We start from the raw sequence: 24,495 nt of genomic DNA on the forward strand, positions 1-24,495 counted from the left end.
GACAATGCGATACGAGCGATGTATTCGTAATGAGACTCATTTATAAATCTGCTGTTGTCAACAAAAAGAAGCACTGAGGTCTTCCTGCGCATTTCCGACAAAATAAAAGTTGAGAAAAAGCAAGAACTCTATCAACATTCATAAATGTTAGTATTGCAATTTTACTGTTGTTCTGTAAAATAAAACAAAAAATAAGACAATAATAATGATAATAATCATTACAACAGCTCTGTTAATACATGTATTATAACATTCACATAAAGTGTTCAAAATAGGATCTGAAATATTTTCTAATGTTTTAAAAGAAGTCTCTTCTCAGCAAGGCTGCTTTTAATTGTACAGTAATACATGCCTGATTCAAGAAGGGGGTTTGATGGCCAAAAAATATTATTTTACTACCTTATTCATTTTAAGTTAAATTATGCTTTGTTGGTATAGTGTCTGCTAGAATGTTAAAAATGTTCAGTGTTAAATATTTTTAAATTGTTGTTTTGTAATTGATTTTTTTTTTCTTTGAAAAGCAAGACAAAACAGTAAAAAGCACATTTTGGCAATTTAATTTATGCAATGGTGAATTTTTTTTTGGCAAAATACATGGGCGGGGAACTCGAAAAATCGTGTTTGGTATTCAGTATTTGGCCTTCAGCTCAGTGTTTCATTTTGTTCAGTTTCGGCTTCAGCCAAGAATTTTCATTTCGGTGCATCCCTAAAAAAAACTGAATTACCTATGACACCACCATTAAGCACCACCACTAGTCCATAATTTTCTACATTTTGTTTAATATGACAAATATGCATTAATTTTCATTCAAACCTGTTTGCCAGGTTTCAGTTCTAATAACACATTTCATAATATAAAATACTCAAATTAATGATATTTTGTTAAAAGTGTAGTTGTGAAAGTGACGTGATGCCAAGTATGGTTACCCATACTCGGAATTAGTGTTCTGCACTTAACCCATCCAAAGTGCACACACACAGCAGTGTACACACACACACACACACACACACACACACACACACACACACACACACACCTTTTTGCTGCGGCGCCCGGGGATCATTTGGGGTTTCGGTGCCTTGCTCAAGGGAACCTCAGTCATGGTATTGAAGGTGGGAGAGAGCACTGTACATTCACTCCCCCCACCTACAATCCCTGCCGGTATGAGACTCGAACCCGCAACCTTTGGGTTACGAGTCTGACTCTCTAACCATTAGGGCACGACTTCCCCCGTGAAAGTTATTCTTAGTAGATCATGTAACAAATAAATGTATATTTGTAAAAAGCTGTGGCTGTCCCATTTTATGAAGTTAAACTGATTTGTTTTGGAATGTATATAATCTGGTGAGTAAACTATAACAAAGACTATAGAATATCCAAGACGTGTCACTCGTATAGTTTTGAATGGGGAAAAATGCAACACTCAGTATGGCCGCTCTATCGAACGAAGCCCCGCCTTCTGAGCAAAAGAGCCATTCACTAATCGGTAAAGTCAGCGCATCACTGCAGCTGCCGTTAGACGTCCCAGTGGCTATAGAAACAGTCAACGCTCTGAGATGTGCACTTAGGACTGCGCATGCGCACTGGCTGATCTAGCTTGAAAAATAAGCGTTTTTAACACTATTTGAGCAAAATATACAACATTTATGATACAGTTGTTGTTCGATTTAATTGGTGATTTCAAATATGAAATTTAATCGTAAGCTTAGTGAACAGTTTTGGAGAATTTGATGTTTCCCCATTCAAAGAGATAGGAGCTGCACTTGCATGCCCGAGAGGCGTTTCAAAGATGGCCGCTGAGTGACATGACTTGTCTTAAAGGGACTTTGACTATAATAAACATGCACAGTTAAATATCCAATATCTGCCAATATACTCTATATCCATTAAATTAAATAACTAACATTCTCTAACATTAGCCAGCAGTCTAACATCAGCAATAAGTGAAGCAGTGAATATATTGTGCATCCCTATTTGTAACCATATTTAGCTTTGTGATATGAATGAAACGGACACACTAGAGTTGTTTCAGAGCTCCATATTGCCACTATGTGGTGTATAATCTGTGCGAAGAAATCTGTATGTTTTAAGGGACCATATACAGCACCACAGATGAATTCCTATTTGTTTTTGTTGTTGTTGTTGTTTTAATATTTTAACACACACACACACACAGACATACATATATACACACACAATGCACATTTATGTCAGTTTTTTGCTGTCTCTCTTACCACAGTGAATAGAATAGATTAATAGGTGTGTATTGATATAACGTCAGTATGTCAGTGGCTGCATTAGTTGAAAATGCTAATTTGTGTATATATCTTTGTAAGTATGTGTGACTGATGAGCCTGTTGAAGCAGAGCTATTAAATGAAATCAGTGGCAAGGTTGGCTAACAGCAGACACTGAAACATAAGAATAAACCCATTACACTGCCCTGAAAAGATGATGATGAGCAGCTTAGACCTGTACACACAAGCACAAGCAAATGCAGCTAAAACTCTTAAAGTGGTCCATCAAGGCGGTCGCACACCGCCGGCGCGGCGTTGCGCTTCTCGTCCGGTGTGTGACCGCCTTCAGAATGCAAATACAGCTAACAATATTAAACCTTGACGAGATTTGTTTAGTGCAATTCTGTTAAATCTGACATCATGATGTGTTGTAGTACCATCGTTTTTAGAACCAAACTTGAAGTCACCTTCTAAGCTTTGCTTTAGATTCTCCTTTGATTTCAACCTCATGATACTAAACAATAAAAAAGACAATGACCCTTAATCCACAGTGTCTATCCAATGATGGTGTAATATGTGACTGCAGTCAACACAACTTTTCAGAAGAACTCAGCTTTGATTATGTAATGCATAGAGGGATTGGGCCTACGTATTCATTAGCACTGTAGCTGGCTGCGACTGGTTTGGTCTCCATGGACAGTACCACACTGCCAGAGTCCTGAACATTGAGCTAATGAACAAGGACATAAGACTCCAATCAGTGATTTCTACTAATTTATAATAAGTAGTTTTGTAGCTTGTATATTTATATTGAGTATATTCAGTACTTAAAAGACTTAACTGTATGCGCAATGTACACATTTTGTGTTAGCATGTGTAAATAGTATATTACACAACTACACAGTAAACATGGAGCACCAAATCAGCATATTAATATGATTTCTGATGGTTCATGTAACGCTGACAAATAGAGTAATGGCTGTTGGAAATTCAGCTTTGCCATCACAGAAATAAATAATATTTTTTTAAATATACTGAAATAGAAAAAATCATAATATTTCACAATAAATACATAAGAGCTCTTTCAAAAAATAACAAATCTGAAAGAGTGACAGAGTCATTAGCCTAATTTAATTCTCATCTTAACTGAGCCACAACAACACTGCCCACATAATGTAGTTTCCTCTAAACAAGCCAACATAAAAAAAATATTCTCACCCCCACTTGCCTTCACAACATAATTTCCACATGGAGTCAATTACAGTCCCCAATCACATAAGACAAAATGGCGAGGTGTCCCGTGAGAATCTGTATGCTAAGCCAGAACCTGCGGCACTCCTGATACAGCAAAAAGGCTGAAGTCAAGGTTGAATGCGTGGTGCTTGATTAGAAAATCAGACGTAGTGCCCCTGAGTGGCACAATAAAGACTACTGACCTCGATACTCCACTGGCAGACTCAAGGGAAATGAAGCAGAAAACAAACCCAAGAGATGTCATTTCAGTACAGTGCTGAATGAATGCTAGCTTTGACTAATGGGTCTCAGAAATGATATTCCAGACTCTACGCTAACATGACATCGAAGCTCCAGAGGTACCCTGGTACAAGTATAATAGTGCGGTGAAAAACATGACTGAAGAAAATATATCTCATCAACACGTGTTTAAAATGTTGACTTCCTTAATGAACATTTACAATCATTTCCATGCCACATTATCCTATACTTAACTTCATAATCTTTCAACAAAATGAAATAACTTGCTCGGACTCTGAAGCAACTTTCTGCTCAAGTTACCTAGGCCACATAGGCTAATGTAAACCAATAGCCAAATAGGTACACTGTCAGGAATTTTTTTTTAATTTTAGGCAGTTTGTCACTGGAGCAGTGCCCTTAAAGGGACAACTCTGTATCTTACTTACCCCTAAAAGGTGCATATGAGTACCCTGGAGTAGGGTGAACAATCACAGGCTAAGAAGTGGTTCTGCATAAAATGGCATCACTGCTTTCAGATTTGTCCAAAGAAATTAATTGAGCCATTCCAAGCTGTTTTCCATGGTAAAATGTCAGTGTATTTTATTGAGAATTAAAACAGATAAATCCTATATGGCCACACTTCAAAGCCTGACTGAGTGAAATATCTTCCAAGTGCCTTCTTTCTAGATGGCGGCAGAGTTCATTGTGAAATATCTGCATATTGTACATCACTGGCTGAGTATCACCTGTGGTGTGCGAGTGTTGTGTCAGAGAAAGCCAGACTCCTCCAAGCCATTCTCCAGGCTGGATGTCAGAGTGTGACGTGGACTTCTGCCATCATATTGTTACAGTGTGTGTCTTCTCGTACATGAATATAAATCGGGTACTACTGTAAAACGACAGAAAGTTATTTAAAACTCTAATACTTTTATAAAGAATATCTCTTTGGGTTTGAGACTTTAGTCTTTGCAACTTTAGGGATCTTATCTATTCACTACATATATATAATAAAAATATTTATATAATAATATTTCATAATATTTTTACTACTAGGAATTCTAATATGTACCCTTAGAGTACTACTATGAACCTTATTGGAGTAAATGAGGTACAAAGTTGTCCCTTTGAGAATACTGGCCCAGTGACAAGCTGTTGCCCCTAAAGGTATAATTTTTGCACATTTTAGTGTATTTAGACTTAAGGTGTGTTCGACTTAAAGTGGCACTGGACAGACAGATCTGTGTATGACATCAAAGTGCAGTGAGAGTGATTAAAGAGCACATGATGCCCACTTTTCTCAATCCAACTCCAAATATATAAAGTGCCACCCTATATGTTTTTTTTTCACTTGAAAATACATGACATTACATAAGTAAAATGAAAGTTCCATTTCATGTTGACTTCAAACGGCCGCAAATCAAATCTCACCCTATTGCACATTTTTCTGCTGGCATCACCTAAAGTAACTTGACAATAACTTGAGCCAAAAAAAATGCTCTGAGGGAATTCTGAATTCCAAAAAGTAAAAACTGAAGTGTAAACAAGTGAAAAGGACACTTACATATGGAGCTGAATCCAAGCTCTCTGTATTTACCACGACAGGGGGAGGATTTGCCTGCAAGAGAAAACAGTCCAGTTAAAGGATTGATTTCAGCACATTTCCCATTTCATCCATTTCCATTCCATTTGTTGTGTCCAGCAGATGAGGTAACTAGGAAAAGACATGTTAAGCATCACTCTATATATCAAAGATATATTCACTTACTCTCCACATGATGCTACAAATAATACCACTGGCACTCACACCAGATTAACACAGCGCTGCCAGCATATGTACGTACAAGGCATTTTATACTGCAGAACATGCAATGCTGAAGCATGAATGCTATTTCGAGCCAAAAGTAGCCTAAAATTAAATCCACTCTCTCTCGCTTGCTCAATCTCTCTGTCTGTCTTTCTGTGGGGCTTTCCACTTCCTCCGGCTGGTTGACACGCAGATGCTATTAGTCAAGGGGAGCCGTAGTACTTTACCCGACTCTGGGGCTGATAATCCTTCAGGCCCATCAACGAGCAGTGGAATGGCAGGGATCAAGAAAAAATGACCAACAGGAAGATAGCAAAATAATAAGGTAGGGAGGGGGTGTAGATAGAAAATAGAGAATGAAAAAAAAGACCTGTGACGTTGATGAAGAGATGACAGCGGGCTCCGCAGGGACAGTGGAGATTGGGATCACAGGGATTATGAGAGTGGAGGGTGGGACAGCATCTGTCTGCTGAACAATAGCATGGAAGGGGAGAGGTCAGGTCACATATATACAGTATATATATATATATACACACAACAACATAACATTGCACAGCACTGCATTGGAATCACCACGAGGGGTGTCTGTAGGAGTGTGTGAGCGAGATTGAAGCAAATGGGGTCACAATGGGGAGCTGCTCCGTTTGTGATTACTGAAGAATTCAGACAAGGAGAGAATGAAAATTAGCATGTGAATGAGAACGAGACTATAATCCACAGCTGCACATGGTACAGTTATGAAGACAAACTGTGGCTGCATATATCTGTAGCGCACCTGCGCACTGTGACTTCCAAAGGATAGCATTAATGTTACTGTCAGGATTTTTCTTTGTGAAAGCTACATGGGTCTCTAGAAACAGCTTTCCTGCACAGCAGCACCACAAACGCTCCTGATATAATCAACTAAGCTGTAAAACATGTAAAGTCACTCTAGTGATTCAGTTTTTATAGGGTTACATATTCATATTTTTCAGCTTGTTACAAATTTGTAAAAAAAAAAATAATAATAATATATATATATGAATGTTGAACCACGGGGTACTTTGCTATGGAATCTTCTAGTCCTACATAGATGCAGATGAAGTTGCAGGACTGGAACCTACTCTATGCAAATGCAAACACTTCTAGCAACATAAGCAGAACCTAGGGCTGGGTCGATTTTTCTGATTTTATAGACTGAACAGAATAGAAATATTACCAAACATTAGAATTAGACACTGACAATATGCTAATGTTAACAGTAAAGAGAAAAGAATGACCCAACTGAATGTCGACGCACATGATTAACCGCACACGTGTGACCCGCTCTGTGAAGGACCATAAGTAGAATATATCACTAGGTGCCATTCACACAAAATGCACTTTTGTGTTGACATGGACATTTTTAGGTTAACTGTAAAGCCACCTTGAGTACTGAGGTTTGTTACCCCCACAGTACCAGAGGAACACATGTCAAGTAGGTTACAAGAGGCATTTGCTGGCTAAGCGCCTGCAGTTGTGTACTTGTATAAGTTTGTGGAGTGTTACTGAGACTTGTGCTACTTGTTTTCTGAGCTGTGTGATGACAAACAGAGGAATGAGCTTTCTTTACATATTCATGTACGAGAAGACACACACTGTAACACTATGATGGCAGAAGTCCACGTCACACTCTGACATCCAGCCTGGAGAATGGCTTGGAGGAGTCTGGCTTTCCCTGATACAACACTCGCACACCACAGGTGATACTCAGCCAGTGATGTACAATATGCAGAGATTTCACAATTAACTCTGCAGCCATCTAGAAAGAAGGGACTTGGAAGGTATTTCAGGCTTTGAAGTGTGGCCATATAGGATTTATCTGTTTTAATTCTCAGTAAAATACACTGACATTTTACCATGGAATACAGCTTGGAATGGCTCAATTAATTTCTCTGGACAAATCTGAAAGCAGTGATGCCATTTTATGCAGAACAACATCTTAGCCTGTGATTGTTCAGGAGTAACTCCTCTAGTGTTTGGACAAGTACAGTGTGTTAATATTTAATTCAAACCAATGGGACACAAGCCCCCTTAAGATTTTTGAGCCAAATGGATTTTGAATGCAGCTTCAAATCAAAAGCAAGAAAAAACATATTTCAAATAGGGCTGGGCGATATAGCTACAAAATGTATCAACGATATAATGTTTCATGTAATTCGGTATCGATAATTATTAAAAAAATGTATAACCTTTTTTAAAACACAGAGCAATAGAAATTTTTTTTTTTTAATTTAACCACTGTATTTTTAAATTAACCCAATTTATTGAGACAAACAAATATTTTTTGTTTTAACAGTCAAACACACAATAAACATTAAACAAATATCTCATTTCTGTTTTATATGTAGATTAAATAGGTTTTACGGAAACTTTTGTCTTGTCTCCCGAGGCCACAGGAGGGCACAATAACCAAAATAATGCAGCACATTTAAATTGTCAACGCAAGGAAATAAATGTCTATAAAAAAAACCTGCATTACGTCTAAATTAACTCATATAAATAAAATACAATTTCATAAACTGCATTAACAATTATGAACAAAACAGCATCATGTATTTATGCATTGCTTAATACAAAGAGCCGAATTGCCCATCACGCAGATTGCATTTAAAAACACAAGAAACGCAGTGAAAAGGAATAAACTTCCACAAATTTGCGACGTGTTTTCTAAAAGTTTAAACTGTTTTAACTTTGCATGGCTACATCTCTTGTGTGAGACGCGAGTGCAGCAGTCATATTTGTCCGTCTAAAAACGCGCTGAATATGCATCTGTGTAAATGTTTCAGTTTTCACCTAATCAAGATCTTCTCCACAGTGAGCTTCCATATTTCTCTAATATTTTGAATGCATAACAGCAGCGGCGCATCTCGTGGGCTAGACTAACAAAACATTAAAATGCAACAACGTCACTCACATCATTATCACCGCATCTCGTGCACCACTTTTGACGCTCCCTGACGCACTCCTAACATTCAAATGCAAATGTTTTTTTTTTATTTGACTCATATTAATTTTTTTTATTCACAATCTCCTTGTCACAGGCAGGCACAGCACTCAATCTGCGTCACTCATAGCACGTGCCTATATCGCCTATATTTTTATATCATTATCGAAGAAGGTGTACCGTTGATAAATATCGACACCGTTTTATCGCCCAGGCCTAATTTCAAATAAATACTGCTCTTTTGAACTCTCTATTTATCAAATTAGTAGGAAAAATGCATTACAATTTCCGAAAAAACAAACAAACATTTATTAAGCAGCAGAACTGTTTGAATAATAATAAATGTTATTTCAGCGCTAAATCACAATATTAGAATAATTTCTGAAGGATCACGCAACACTGAAATCTGAAGCAATGGATGCTGAAAATTCAACTTTGCCATCACACAATAAATGTCATTTTAAAATATATTAAAATAGAAAAGTTATTTGAAATTGTAACAATTTCACAACATTGCTGTTTTTATTGCAGCCTTGGAGAGCATAAGAGACTTCTTTCAAAAAATCTGATCAACCCCAAATTTTTGAACAGTAGTGTATAAAAACACACATACATTGGGTTTACTTGATTTTAAACAATACTGATGGTACTTTAAATGTTGTGGTGCCTAAACCCCAAACATGTGGTCTGCACAGAAACTAAAATTAGAGCTTGTCAATAGCATTGACTGGAGTCCCACTTTAAAGCTCCTCTATAGACCTTTAATTGTGGGATTAATTGCTCTAAATGAATCGAACACATTAGCAGATAAAAAGCTTGGCATCGACCTGACAATAAATGACATTCGAAAAGGAAAAAATATGAAAGTATATTACACAACAATCCAATAAGCTAAGACAATATAAGGAATGTGGGACTGGAAAATCCCAAAGAAATGCAGTAACAAAACAGAGGCACTCTGAGACACTAAGAGGATGACAAACAACACGTGTTGTCAATGAAAGACAGACACCAGTGAGCAAAAACATCAATTGGAAGACCACAATTTCCACACAACCACTGAAAGAGATATGTCCGAGTCATCAAGATCAACAAAAACGTGACAGAGCACACCAGTCATGAGTCTAAAGGAGGAACCCAATTTAATAACATCAAGAAGCATAAAAGCATCCTGAGGCAATGATCTAAAAATTTCTAAACGTGGAGCTGCTCCTTTCTCTGCTCTAACTTACCTTATCAAATGACACAGAGGGCCAAAGAGAAAACCTGTCCCCCGGACCACTCACATTGGCTGTGCTCTTAGTGGGGCTTTTCTTCACACTGTCACGCAAATTGAGAAACTTGGTCCTGGTTTTTCCTATATTTAAAGGCAGGGTGCAAGAGTTGTAGCTGATGGGGTGGATGGAGCCCTCTTGGGTCATCATCTGCTGGAGATGCGATTGCTTGAGGATGGAGGTGGACGGCGGGTTCTGCCTGAGGTTGACACGCACATGAGAGGCATTCCTCTCACAGCTGTCCGCTCTCCGGCATCCGTACTCATGGCCGGAGTAGAAGGTCGTCATGGTCGACACGTGAGCTAAATGTGAGGAGACGGCGTTCAATTTTAGGACAACCAGGTCGATGATGAGAAGGCTGCAGTATTTTGATGCTGTGCCTTGGCAACAAACAAACAGAGGGAAATTCAGCATATAGGTCTCACACGTTTGCGTGCGTGATGATCCTCTTGCGTTCTCTGTATCGCTCTCATTCACCCATCCTTTCATCTCTTTGCATTATCATACCAATTAGAGAGCACCAATGGGCAAAGGCATCAGGCACAGAGTGGCTTTTTCCTGGCATGAATAATCAATGCTGAGCTCCGATTCACATACAAAGTCAGCCTGCTGAAACAGTGCCAACTCACAGAGCAACTGTAACCTAGCATGAGGGGGATCCATATAATAAACAGCTCATCACCTACAAAATTAAGAATATCTGACCTCCTTGCGTTCCTTGAGTCAGGATGGGGGATCTTTTCTGTGATTGCTGTTGCTGTTGTGTGTGATCATAGTCAGGTTGCATTAAATATTAGATATAATTTAATCATGACGACTATTTATTAGATTTTGATATTTGAAATTCATTTTTGTTCAGTTGGGGTCACTCAAAAAAAAAAAAATTAATATAAAGCACCACGCAAACTAAAGCATATTGCATATGACCACTTTTGTGACAGATGGCTTGCCATAGTGTATAGATGCAATGAATCTTTCCTTTGGGAATATTATGAATAGATAAACGGCCTAGAATAGCTGTGTTGACATGACAACTCGGGTGATTGGATTGGAGGCTGATTTTATAAGTGGATTTGAATGGATGAGTCTGAGTACACCAAGCTGTTAACAACCACTGCTTCAGCATTTAGAGTAGTATGTATGTCAGCTGGGATGAACTTGAATATAATGAGCAGGTTAAAGTGCCGTTTAATAATGTAAAATTACAGTGTCACACACAAAGCATTAGATTTATTCATTCATAATTTGAAAAGTGCTGCTTTTAACGTTTTAAATCTTCAAGAATATGTAATAATAATAATAATAATAAGATAATATTAATAATAATGTGTTCCGTGGCTCTCTGCAGACCATGTTTTAACCAACTTCTGGTTATTTCAGCTGCAGCTGAGGGGTTTAATCCAGAATTGCAAGGATGTGGTCAGGATTTGGATCAATTGTACAGCAAGCCATTTCACCTCAGGAAGCAATGCAGTTCCAGTGCCATCTACTGGCCACACAACCAAAACAATTTTGCTTTGATGATCACAACTATCTACAGATAATACCAACTCCTGTACATTTTAAATAGAACATACAAAGTATATAAAGTATACAGTTTCCAACATGCTATGATCATGACTGTGTTAGAAATCACTTCAGATGACATAGCACAAGGTGAACATCTCAAAGATATATCTGGGTCACATAAAAATAAAAATCAATCAGTTTAGTCTAAAGATCAAACCTATTCTAAAAACATTATTTTTTATATTGTGATTGTATAATACAGTAATGAAAATCATTGTGTCTAAACAATTTTGCTTCAAAGTCACTGTTATACTGCAGAGCTCGGACTTCTATCCATGAATCCATGCGATGAAACTAAGCAATTTTCATAACAATGATATTTTGATATTTAAGTATTTTAAAGTTTTTTTTTTTATTAAAAAAAATCATGCAAAACAAAAACTGTTAGCTCAACTGTAACAATCATGACTGAAAACTGTAGATTGGCAGTAAACACTGACATGCACATGAGTAGCATGTTTATTTGACAGAGAACTTGTCATTGCCACATATGAGTCTCTGTCCAATGGCACCTCTGCATGAGCCTGCAGAACTTACCTGACTTGTTCTTGATATAATGCAATCAGTGAAGGTATTGAGGCGGGTGAGGGTAGCGAGAACATGGCACCAACGGGACGGCGTCTGTTTTGCAGTCTCCTCAGAGGAACTACGTATGGAGCACTGTCTGAACTTGGGTCCAGATGGGCCACCATGGGCTGAACTGGTGCTGCTGCATCGACTTCCCCTGGCGTATAGGGTGTTTCCACCGAAGATGTAGTTCATCACTGCAAATGCTCTATGGATGCACGCCAGTCACTTCTCAGGAGCGTGTGGATGACAAAGACAAGAAAACAAATCTAGCCAAAGTCTAAGAGCTTTTCCAAACAACTTCCTTAATTATGAGAGTGGCTTCCTGTGCCGGACATATCGGGGATTTCATCAGGACAAAGCCTCAAGTGTGCGGTGTAGTCATGAACCTAGAAAGTCCATTCTGTCCAAGACCTACTCCATGAAACGGCAACAACCACCCAACACTGCTTCTATTCAGACACATCAGAGAGAATGAAGAAAAGATAAGAAAGTAATTTTTTTTTGTACACAAAGCTAGCTGCTGTTTTTTAGTCTCAAGACTCTGAGGATACAAACTCAAAGATGACAAATTGGACAAATTACAAGTTGGCACTACTTCGTTCCACTGATACTATCTGTGCAATTCAGAGTGCTTCCAAGACAGTACATTTGAAGGCCATCAGATGATTAACAGCTGCCTGTCCAAGTCCAATTGGGAATGTCACTCTGCCCAAACAACAATGCTTCCGAGCATCAAAAGCTGAGGCCAAGTGAAAACTGGACCCAAACATGCTTAATTCTGAAATGACGTTCAATCTCCAGTCTTCCAAAAAGGCTTTCCCATATTATCAAAAGTGTAGAAGTAATCAAATGTCAATAACTAGACCAAAAATATACATTTTTTGAAAGGTATTCTCCAGATCCAGATCAGTTGGATAACCCATTTGACGTGGATGCAGTGCCTGACCTCAGAAGATGCCTCTTGCATACAACAGTTTCGTAGATGTGCCACAGGTGCCGGATGAGTTGGCTGATTTTGTCACCAGGCTCCGCCTCCACTCCCTTGGGATCTTAAAGCCATGGCAACTGCTCACACACATCTAAGAGAGCCAGCAGGATTTCCCATGCAAGTTCCGGTCCCCTGTTTTGCACCAGAAGCCACAGTAAACACACTCTTTGCTTCAATTGTTGACAGATTCATTAGTTCACTAGAGCCTACAGCAGGGACTGGATGGTATGAAAACATTATCATTCGCGTGTCAACACCATGCTGGATCGAGCACTGTGATAGTCTTGCATGGCCTCATGTAATCAGATAAACCCTTTGCACATAAACACCACTGAATTATACTGAAGAATTGTCTTGTCTGGATTTAGCTTTAACTATTGATCTAGAGGGTAAGATGGCATCCCAAACAACAATGCTAAAGCTCCTCCCTCTGACAAGATTGCCAATAGATATGGCAGGACATCAATAAAACATTCCAAATTACCTCTGAATACACTGTGTGCATGTCTAATGAGATACCAGCCAAACCCATTTAGAGCCGCCTCTTAGAACCAAGCCTGTCACCTTGCTAACTGACATTTAGACCAGTATGCTGCAGAACTGAGCAGCTTGGAAAATCCACATCGGTGGTATCCATACGGATGGATCTAACCAGGTTAACATGTTACGAGTAAAATAATGAGATAACAAAAAGCATGGGTTGGTGCAACTGTAACAGCTACTGCATGAAGGTACCGACTGACTCTTTTTACAGCGAGAATGGGCAACTGACATTGGATATCAGTTTTCAAATCTTCCATAGGTCACACAATGGAACACAAATTAGGCTGGCTATTGACAGGGTCAGACTGCTGGTCAGCTTCTCAATAGATGTTGACAGCAGAGTCAGGATCCATAGATGTTGTCTTGGCTATTCCTGTCACCACCTTTTCTCTTGAGTCGGTGTCTGATAAAAGCCTGTTCTGTTCAGGAAACATGAAAGAACTGCTGCTAATGACAACCTTGCCCACAACTGTGACCCATGAAATTTCTTTTATCAAAAGCGAAACTCAATCCATAAACTATTAATTCACAAAAATAATTAACCGGTTCCCAACTCAAATAAATGCATGGTCTAATATAGGTCCTGAAGAGCTGACATATTTACAGTAATAAAAATTATGACAATATAATTGTATCTGCTTATAAAAGCTTTAATTCAATTTTAATGCCTTTTTTTCATTTGAGATCACATTATATCATCATGAGATCACCCGAGTGTTCATTATCCCTTATGTATATATTCAGATCTTCAGCAGTCTCTCTGTAGCTTCTCTATAAAAGCTCCTTAATTGAGGACAGCATTTTGAAGGAGAACATTTTTTCAGGTATTAACTGGATGCATGATTCCACCAGACAAAATCTGCAGACTTTTGTTGCATTTTAAAAATCTGCATTCATCTATAATAAGACATATCTTTCTACATGTTTTCCTTGTGATCATTGTTTTCTGATTTATGAATAAATAACTGTTATGAGCAGTTTCTTTTTTAGTGAATCAAAACATGCTATGTGACCAGTGAAGTTTGATTTACAAAATGAATGACTGATTTCTAATATATTAATAACACATTTTTTTAATTATATTTTTGGTTCTTTTTTCCTTTATTCGAATTCCCGGTGGCCCGGCTGATTTGGCAAAAAAAAAAAAAAATTTATTATTAATAATAATATAAATTTTTTGCCTTCTCAATGTGATACTAAAGCCTGATACTAAAGTGCTAATTTCCGATTTTGTCATTCGATAATAAATCATAAATCGGTCTTGACTGGCAGTGTGGCACTTCTCGTCTGTTCCGCCGCTTCCTTGAAACGTTTCTAAACAGAACCGATGCGTGGGACTCGATGAAGGGGCCAGAAGAAGCAGTGAAATGTAGCACAATTACTGTTCAGGACTTCAAGTGCAGGTCAGTTTCAGCTGTAGGTCTAAATATGCTACTGCAGTTTTGTCTTTATTAACCTAGTTGAGTATTAAACTGTTAGCACCTGTTAGGCTATCAGGGGCACCCTATTATTATAATCATTCAGAATACTGAACTAAAGGACATCATTATCGATTGGAAGGTTACATTAATAAATTTAGCAGACAGATGTTCACATGGATTTATTGTATAGGAAGGAAGGAAGCTTGAGCAGACAGCAACACAAACATTTCACAGCCTAATAATGTTATAGTGTGTTTAGTATTAGGATTTTTCAAAAAAGATATTGTACTGATTTTGACATTTAGGCACTTTAGAAAATGTGTTTTGATATGTTTGTATGAAACATAGGTTTGTTCAATTTAAAGGGTCATGAAACCCCAGACTACTTTTTCTTAGCAGAGGTGTTTGTGTTGCACATCATAGACAATGACAAGGTTAGCATCCGATAATTTTAACTGTTGGAGAAAAACGGTTAATTTTAAGCCTTTTTCATCTTCCGGGTTTAAAATCTACATTGTGTTGACGTCACAATTCAGTACATCGATGACGCGTCGGTGTCTATTAAATTATTCATGAGACTGCGTGTTCTTATCCAATGAGAAGACGCTTCGCTTAATAATTCACAACAGCATGTGTTGATTTGCTATGACAGACGCTTCAGACTGTGAAATCGCTCACATTAACTGAGAGAAACGTTCATGGATCGAGGGAGAGTGTTTGTTTTTGCTTTGTAATAAGAGTTCGGCACAAACGCGATTCATTCACTTAGTGAGTGTAACCGTTTTTACAGCTCCGTGACACAACCTGTAAAAAGGCTTATATAAATGCCGCAGAATAAGCCTTAAAAGTTATCAGAGGTGCAACAGAGCATTCATATATGTTTTTGATGCAGAGTGCAAATGGCTGTCCATTTATTTGTGTTTTTAACTCGATGGGAGTGAAATGAAACGGTCTGAACGCAAAGCTGTGTGTGTTGTCTGTCTCCCCTCTTCCCCCTCCACTCGCAGCGCACCATGCACACTTTTTTAGCATTTTTTAAAACTGTGGAGAGAACTAACTAGTGCTAAAACAGGGGGTTTCATGACCCTTTAAGTCATTTTAAGTTAAATAACATTCTGTGATAACAAATTGCAATGAGGTGGTCATTTTGCAACAAGAAGGACACAGTTCTAATCCTAACAGTAGACCTGCTGGTCAAGAAGTGACAGGTAAGAAAAAAAGGGACAGACAGAGATATTGGAGAAAATGAAGAAAAGGAAAAGGGAAGTGAAGGTGAAGTTCAAGAGACAACCTTTAATTATTTTCCAGGGCCCCAGACCAAGGATTTAGACCTTTTTTATGTAATAGCCATTTAAATAATAGGGTTATCTGTGGTTTCAGAATTTGTAGTCTATATAGTAGGCCAGAATTTGTAGGCTATATAGTAGGCTATATACAGAAAAAAGGGGCCAAAATTGTACCTTTTGGGCAACAGCTTGTCACTGGAGCAGTACCCTTAAAAAAATATGTATTTTTGTCTCTTTTTTCACCCCTAATAGGTACATATTAGTAAGTTGTGTACAAATTACTATAAGGTATACTAATATGTATTGGGGTAAAAAAAAGGTACAAAAAGATGTTCTTTTAAGAGTACTGCTCCAATGACAAGCTGATGTACCCCAAAAGGTACCATTTTGGCCTCTTTTTTCTGTGTGGCCTAGATGAGTGTGAGATTTCCCGGCCTGAAATTGCGTCCCAGTCCGGCCCTGTGCTACACTTATGCTACATTTCTCTAAATAGTTTACATAATTAACATAAAGAGAACTGCAATATTTCCAATGAATCTCAATTAAATAAAATTACATCAAACAGAGAGCTTATAAATCAGAATTACTAAAAACGACTAGGGAGATCTGTACCAATGACCAGTCCTTAACGCCACAATTATGTGGATATTTATATAGTTTTCAGAGGAATTCTGTGTGCAGATTCCACAGAGGCCTAATGCTAACAGAACATATGTGGACAGCCAAACATTGGATTGTTTATTACTCTTTTCGTAAATGAAACATGTTTAATCTACCCTTTTTGGAATCCCATTAAGGTTACATTTACTGACGTCTTCAACTTGAACAATGACTTGTTATCTGCAGGGTTTTATCCAGATAATGTAGCAGTTGCATTATTTAAATGATTAAAATGTAAAGAGGCCAATTGCAAAGTATTTTGTGTCTTGATAGGGACTGGAATGTATGTACACAAAAACAAGCCAACAGCACCTTCCAACAACCCAGCAATAGGTACAGCCCAAGCTATCATGGGTATTTAAACATATAACATGCCTTTGATAACAAATTACATGCATCATTTGGTGACTAGGGACCATAACAGTACATCTGAACAGTTAAATGAGCTTAAGCATTCCAATGTGTTCAAAAATCAATGATCGGATCAGTGGCAAAGCATCGCTGCCATTCACATCTGTAACGTACATGCTTTGTGCAGCACACACCGTGTGTGTGTGTAAGACACTGCAAGCACTGCTGCATGACAGAGGCACGCAGGTTGCCAGGCAGCAGAGGGAAGAGATATGTGCTTTCACATTTTCTCAAAAAACACAATGACGTGCCAGACATCACACACTCACGCAGGTTACTGCCATAATGTAATGCAGAACAATGTTCATATTTCACACAACAAAACAAATGACTTTAATATGGCCTTACGAGACAGTCTGTCAATCAGTGCCTTTCAGACTCCATGACGTATTAACAAAAAAATTACGCACCTCTGCTTTGTTAATGCACCTAGCTTCGCAATCTTAGGCATGATTATATAGTCTATACTTTGTCTATACTATGTCTTTTGAGTGGAAGGACATTTTACTTTTTATGAATCTGATTAATGTCACTGCAAATGATGCACAATAAATTGTTTAATACATAGCAAATCAAGTAACTTATGTCAACATCGAAGTTGAAGCATTCATCATTTGCTTTACCGAGAGCAAGTTCTGTATTCACTGCAGTGATTGACACGCAGCATTTTCTTGTTGCGGAGTTCCAGACCTACCAACAAGTGCAGATGTCGCCTCTTGGTTCTCCTTAGGGTACCCATGATCCGGCGACCCATCTTTTTAGCATACCACACTGAGTTGAGCATTGTGGGCTAAGGCTGGAGTGTGCGTGTGTGGGGTTCACGCTCCGGTGAAATAGAACTCTTTTCCTGACTCTGACCTGCCCCCCTCCACCTCTTCTTACGCCGGCATCTCAAAACCAATTTCTGCACATAGTGTGTGCTGGCGACAAAAACATACGGTGCAGGTACCTATAAAGAGCAGAACGTAGGGCAGGAGAAAAAAAAAACCAGGCTGCCTGACGCACACAAACTGCTGCAGAAATAAAGCGGTGCAGCCCCCTGTAATAATACTTGTTTCACCTTCTCTCTCTCACTTCTGTGGCTGATGCAGTTCCTGGCACACTGATGCGATCGCGGCTGTGCAGTGGTGGGATGCGAGCTCAGTGCAGATGGCTGCAGGTGCTTATGTTCGTCTCTTTCAGCTCAAAATGAGTCAGCAGGAAGCTGAGAGAGTGAGACTGGGTGCTTGACTAGGCTAGCACTGACTGCGCTCCTCTCTGATTGCCTGAAAGAAATTAGTCCACAGGCTTGCGATGCAGACGTTACTCCAATGCTGTGCCTCTCTGGCTGCAGTGTCTATATGCTACACTGTGATAAATGAGAAGACGATGTTTTCTCCTTTTTCCTCAAGTTGTCTTGGAGATGAGGCAGGGTAACATCCTTCACTGTGCCTGTGGAAATTCCTGGGTTGTAGGGGACGGCGCTATAGCACCTTGACCTCTTCGCATTTGACGTGCTCTCCTGATGCTTTCTTGAATATGCGATCAAGTCATTCAATTTTGCCACATGGGGAGATATATCAGGACTGACGTCACTGACGGGAAATGGGAGGCAGCTCAAGGCTCATGATTTTTATGAGAAAAGTGACTGAAGGACACAGGCTCACCTCAAACCCATACCAACACCACCTCATTCTTAGATGTGTGCGGCAATAAAATGCTAATTGTTTTCAGGCCTGAATAAGCACTTCCACCTTATAAATCCCAAGACCAGATAAGTCAGTCAAAAAAAAGAGTCAATGAGGAATTTGTTATTCATCTTATACTGTATAATGATCATTTCATGCAGTAATCAGTTTTTAAATGAAATCTTCAGCACAAAATCCTGAAGCTGGAAAAAAACATTGGCCATGCTCTGTGGAAGCAAAGGTGCTTCCATGCATGACGGCATGCACCAACAGATAATGAATGCAACAGCAAAGCTATTGCTTGCAACATATACAGACAAACAACTGTTGCATTTAAAAACACAAGGCTATCATTTAACTAGAACCCACGTGTGTAGATTCTAGCAGGCTCATGCACCTATCAAAATAAAATATTGCATAAATACAAATAGGAAAGACAATGAGAGGTACAATGCAAAATCTGCACTGTACCCTCTAGTGTCACCATTAAGCCTGTTTGATTAAATGTATGCAAATCATCATGAAACAATGAAAAGCTGCATCGACCAGTCACGCTGATCACATGGAGATGACCGACACCAGTCCGCACATGACTGACAGCCTTGTGACAAAGACAGAATTGGCAAGCTGCAGGTATTACATCAGAAGCACATAAAGATGTTTGCCAAGTCAGACGGGAAACTGTTACCTGGACAGTCACAGGACTTTGAGGGTACGGGTTGGACAGGGGAGTAGTAGGAGGCGGAGGACTCTCCTCATTCACTACAGTGGATGGCCCATCGAAGATGCATTCCAGCGACTCAACCTACAGAGGGACATTGAACTCACTGTATTACAATACAAGCTTAAATTGAAAGTGCCTAATATTCTCATCATGAGAAAATTATAAAGAGAGACAGACAACAGAACAAAATGAGGAGTAAGGATCTAGAGCTAGGGAATGTTCACCTTGACAGAATTTTGGGGCATCATATGCATGTTTGAATGACCTATGATAACCATGATACCCAGAAATGCAGTCCCTAAGCTAGACAAGCTCACTAGGTTTTGAGACAAAGCCAGAGAGTCACCAAAACAGAGAGTGGTATGATAAGGATGCTTAATTTGATGAAACACAGACCATATATATTAGAGGTTGACCGATTGATCCGGTTTGACGATTCACCGGCACCAATAGTTGATTGCTGGAACTATCGGCAAAAATCCATACCGATAGTTTTTCCGGGTTGCATCCATTGTTGGAGTGGCTGAGAAGGGTCCACTGTCATTAGATAGTACCAGAGCGTCCTCTAGAGGCAGAATCACTGACACCTCTTGCTATTTGTTTTGACATGCGAGGCTGCGTGCTGCATAGAGCGGGACAATTCAGACGCGGATTTAAAACAGACAATGAAACGTTGTGTGTACTTTGTTCATTCCTCTAGTGCAGGGGTTCTCAAAGTGGTGTCCGTGGACCCCTGGTGGTCTGTGACTCATAGCCAGGGGGTCCGCAAAATAATTTTAGGTCTGTATGATTTCCGCGATGTGGAAAATGCAGAGGGAAATCGCAGAGTCCAGTCATTAAAATGGAATTTACTATATAAAGCATAATGTCGCAGAATTTGGCAAATCTTGAATGAAAAAATCTAAAGTAGCACTGTAGTCTTAATGAAATGGACTGTCTGTATATATTAAAGCGCATATAATAAAGTCTGCATGCCCTCCTCGTCTCTAATGCCGCAATTTCATGTTCTACACACATACTGAAGCACACGTTGCTCTTATGGTGTTTTCCGCTTCTGTTGTCTCACTATATGAGGATATAAACACATTAACTTTATCTTTAGAACTGCTCTGAGAGTCACTTCACCAGCAATTCACCATTTCCTTTGAGAAAACTATCGTCATATCATACACACACACACACACACACACACACACACAGAAACTCAAAGGTCTTCAAGACAACCTGTCAAAATAAAAGTCTGGTTTAACCTAAAGAAATTTTGACAGAGACATATTACTACTTCACAATAGAATGTACGCCTCAAAGTAATAAAAATAATAATATTTCTATAAGAATAATCACACAATTCTTCTTCCATGTACAACGCTTTCCCCATCAGCATTTTTATTTTTAAGTTGCCAGCCACCGCCAGCAATTTTGATTTTTTTCAAATTTGATGGCCTCCAGTATATTTTGCTGTATGAATATTTGAATATGCAATACACCAAAATAAAGATCAAGAGCCTCTACTTTAGAAAATTTAATATTTATCAAAAATTACATCTGGATAATATTCAGTAAGATTATCAAAGCATAATCCAGTAAATCGCTTCCATCAATACCTCCAAAGCTTGCACAGACATATGCCACTTCCTGGATCAACATTTTACTCTGTAACATTATGCAGTTTCCATTTATATGCTGTCTATTGCTGATATGATATTTTTCATATGCATCGGTTTACATAAGAGATCGCTAGTTTCTCCGTCTCTCGTGTGTTTTTGTTCGGGAGGTTTTGTACTCGTTCAGAAGATGCGTAATAGCACCCCGAGTGTATAACAGTGGAAACACGAAAAGCTGTAAAAACGTATCTTTGGCGGGGAAGCGTTTTCTTGTAAAAGACGAGATAACTCGTCAATGGCGGGGAAAGAGTTACGTTTTAACAGAAAACCTATGTTGTGCAGCACTTTGTTGGCAAAAAAATTTAAGTACTAGTTACATTTTCATTTGATTATATTTTGAAAGTTAATGTTTTGACGCCTTCATCTTATTACCACTGTTTTTTTATAATAAATTTGTATTAAATCATACACCTAGAAAAAAATTAAAACAGGCAACACAGAATTTCTTGAATGAATAAATAAATAAATAGATAAATAGCATTTCATAGGGCCCTATTATTGTACAAATAAAAAAATTAAAAGATGTGCTTTTAGATTACTACTATTTAATTTAACTGTTGAAACAGAGTCCAGAAAAATTAAACCGGAAGTTCCAATGGCATCTGAGAGTACACACTGCAGTAAGTATATGCTTAATCACAGTTATAATTATGAAGGTGCCCTTGGAAAATGTTTTTCGCTGTAAGCGGTCCCTGGCCCCAAAAAGTTTTTTGTCCAGTGTGCTTTTTGTTATTTTGATTGAATGACCATCAATCGCTCTAAAATAATAGCCGAGAGTGAGAATTTACATAAAATAAAATCTACATATGTATGTAATTTCAGTGCGATGCCCTTTGTGTAGATGTTTAAACATGGCCATTTTTAAGCATGACTGTTTGAATTTATATGAAATAATAACACTTTACAATTTGTATGATTCTATTTGCAACATTAACTAAGGTTAATATAAGCTGTAGAAGTATTGTATTTATAATTTATGTAGAAGTATTTATAATTATTATTTCATATTAATATATTTGTTCTATTTAAAAAGCATGTTTTTTTGTTTGCTTTTTTAAATAAAGCTCAGCACTATTTAGTTTTCATTCAGTATCCATTTTAAAAACCATAGGCTGATTAATCTGTTTTTGGCTAGTGTGGTCCAACCTTGCTATCTGTAAAATCAACTATCGGTCGACCTCTAATACACACACACAGTATATATATTTTAAAAAATCACCATAATGGAAACATTAATCCCAAATGGCAATTATGAGGACCATGGAGACAAATGTATACTATAAAACTCAAAGCAAATTCCATTAATTTATGAAAAGATTCTTGGGACAGAATGTCAGCCTTTAACCTAAATGGACCATGCCAATATCACTCCCACCTCCATTAAAAAAAAAAAAAACATTAAAAGGGATGGTTCACCGCCCCCCCAAAAAAATTCTTCAAGATATCTTATTTTGTGTTTAGCAGAAGAAAGAAATTCATACAAGTTTGGAACAAACTGTGGATAACTAAATGATGACATTTTCATTTTTGGGGGTGAACTATCCCTTTAATGCATGAACGGTAACACTTTGCAATAAGTAATGTTAATGTATTTACTAACATAAAATTAACTACAATTAATAAATATTGTAGAAGTATTGTTCATGCTTAGTTCATGTTAACTAAAGTAAACTAATGTTAGCTAATGAATCTTGTAAAGTGTTACCGCATGAACACATAGCAAAGGTATTTATATTGATACATCATGACCACTAGAAGCAGCATGTACAATTGCAATGACTATTAAAGGGGTCATATGATGCTTTTTTAAAGATCATTATTTTGTGTATTTGGTGTAACAGAATATGTTGACATGCTTTAATGTTCAAAAAACACATTATTTTTCAAATACTGTACATTATTGTAGGTCCTCTATCCCCCGCCTCTCTCAAAACAAGGTGGCAAAAGAATCCACCACAGAGTAACTAACCTTCAAAAGTTTTCCTCACAAAGTATCCTTATCAAATTGTTATATGATAATTTACAGGGACAATAATATCTAAGAGTGTCCAAAATATGAAAAAAAGTTCAAAATGAGTGCCAATATTTAGAAATGTACTCTTTGTATTTCATATGGTTTTGAAAAACATTTATACCATTTTTACTGCACCTTAGTATAGTTTAAGAATATATTTTTACCACTGTCATGAATTATTAATTTACAAATGGGGAAATGCATCACATGACATTTTACAACCTGAACTAGCGCAAAATTATTATATTTTAAGAACCTTACATACCTTATCACAGTCATGAGGGTCTCTGATATATACTATTGTTGTATGTTTTTTCCCCTGCATATTTATTCATTTGGGTTGCATCACATGGCTTTGATTTTGTGGATGAAAGTTTTTCAAATATTAATAAGCAGTTTTGTTATTTTTTCCCCTAATAATAATAATAATAGATAATAGAGAATATTTTTAAATTATTATATCAGGACAACATCATTTTTAATACAAAAATCAAATGATCAAATGCCATCCGCTAGTCTTTAACTTACATCTGCATGAACATACTCTAAGAGTCACAACTGTACCTTAAATCAATCTGGAAAACAAAACTTAAATCAATCTGAAAATAAAATTCAGCTAACAGGAATGAAAGACGTAGTCATCAAAATAAGAAAAAAACTGTAATTGGCATCAAGGATGTAACAAAATGTAAAAAATTGAGGCAACCAAAGGTAAACGACTAAGAATTGGTAATTGAAACATCCATATAAATCTACATTCTCATATAAAACATTGAGTTTTAGGGCTGCAACAAACTATTATTTTGATAATCGATTAATCTAATGATGATTAGAACGATTAATCAACTAATTGTCAATTATTTCAGATTATTTAGTAGGCTTTGATTGATCATATTGAGTTATATTTTATACATATTAATATACATATAGAGTTGCTTTATAGCAGAACATCAAGTTGTAATTGAGAGGAAAGTGTGAAGCCTATATTTACACATTCATCTAAACGCCGCTCTCAGCAGCATCAGGATGGACACTAACAGTAAACAGCTGCTTGGTTATATCAAACTTCTTTTCACCCCCAGCAAACCAAAAAAAAGCACTTCGCCATGAGTATATCAGGGCCTTTACAACACGACAGCATTTTTTGTTTGTAATTTTGTAAAAAAAAAAAAATCCACACTCTGCAGGTCCAGTTTTGTTTACACTTCTCATAAGCATGTCTTAA

The 24,495-nt window shown here is 37.7% G+C and overlaps 1 protein-coding gene across 3 annotated transcripts in view; it reads right to left on the bottom strand.

The window, feature by feature from the left end:
* LOC107550443 (discs large homolog 1-like protein) overlaps positions 1-24,495 on the bottom strand; it is a 138,986-nt gene that overhangs the window by 39,100 nt on the left and 75,391 nt on the right. For 2 of the 3 annotated variants that reach the window (XM_016231719.1, XM_016231720.1), the window contains exons 5-6: positions 5,885-5,983; positions 5,272-5,325 (exon numbers count right to left, since the gene is read on the bottom strand). In XM_016231719.1, the coding sequence (XP_016087205.1) occupies positions 5,272-5,325; positions 5,885-5,983 (153 nt within the window). The remainder of the gene's footprint in view (positions 1-5,271; positions 5,326-5,884; positions 5,984-24,495) is intronic. The other variant, XM_016231721.1, reaches the window with a different exon arrangement.

The sequence above is a fragment of the Sinocyclocheilus grahami genome, unplaced genomic scaffold, assembly GCF_001515645.1.
Source record: "Sinocyclocheilus grahami isolate Dianchi unplaced genomic scaffold, SAMN03320097.WGS_v1.1 scaffold398.1, whole genome shotgun sequence".
Lineage (NCBI taxonomy): Eukaryota > Metazoa > Chordata > Actinopteri > Cypriniformes > Cyprinidae > Sinocyclocheilus > Sinocyclocheilus grahami.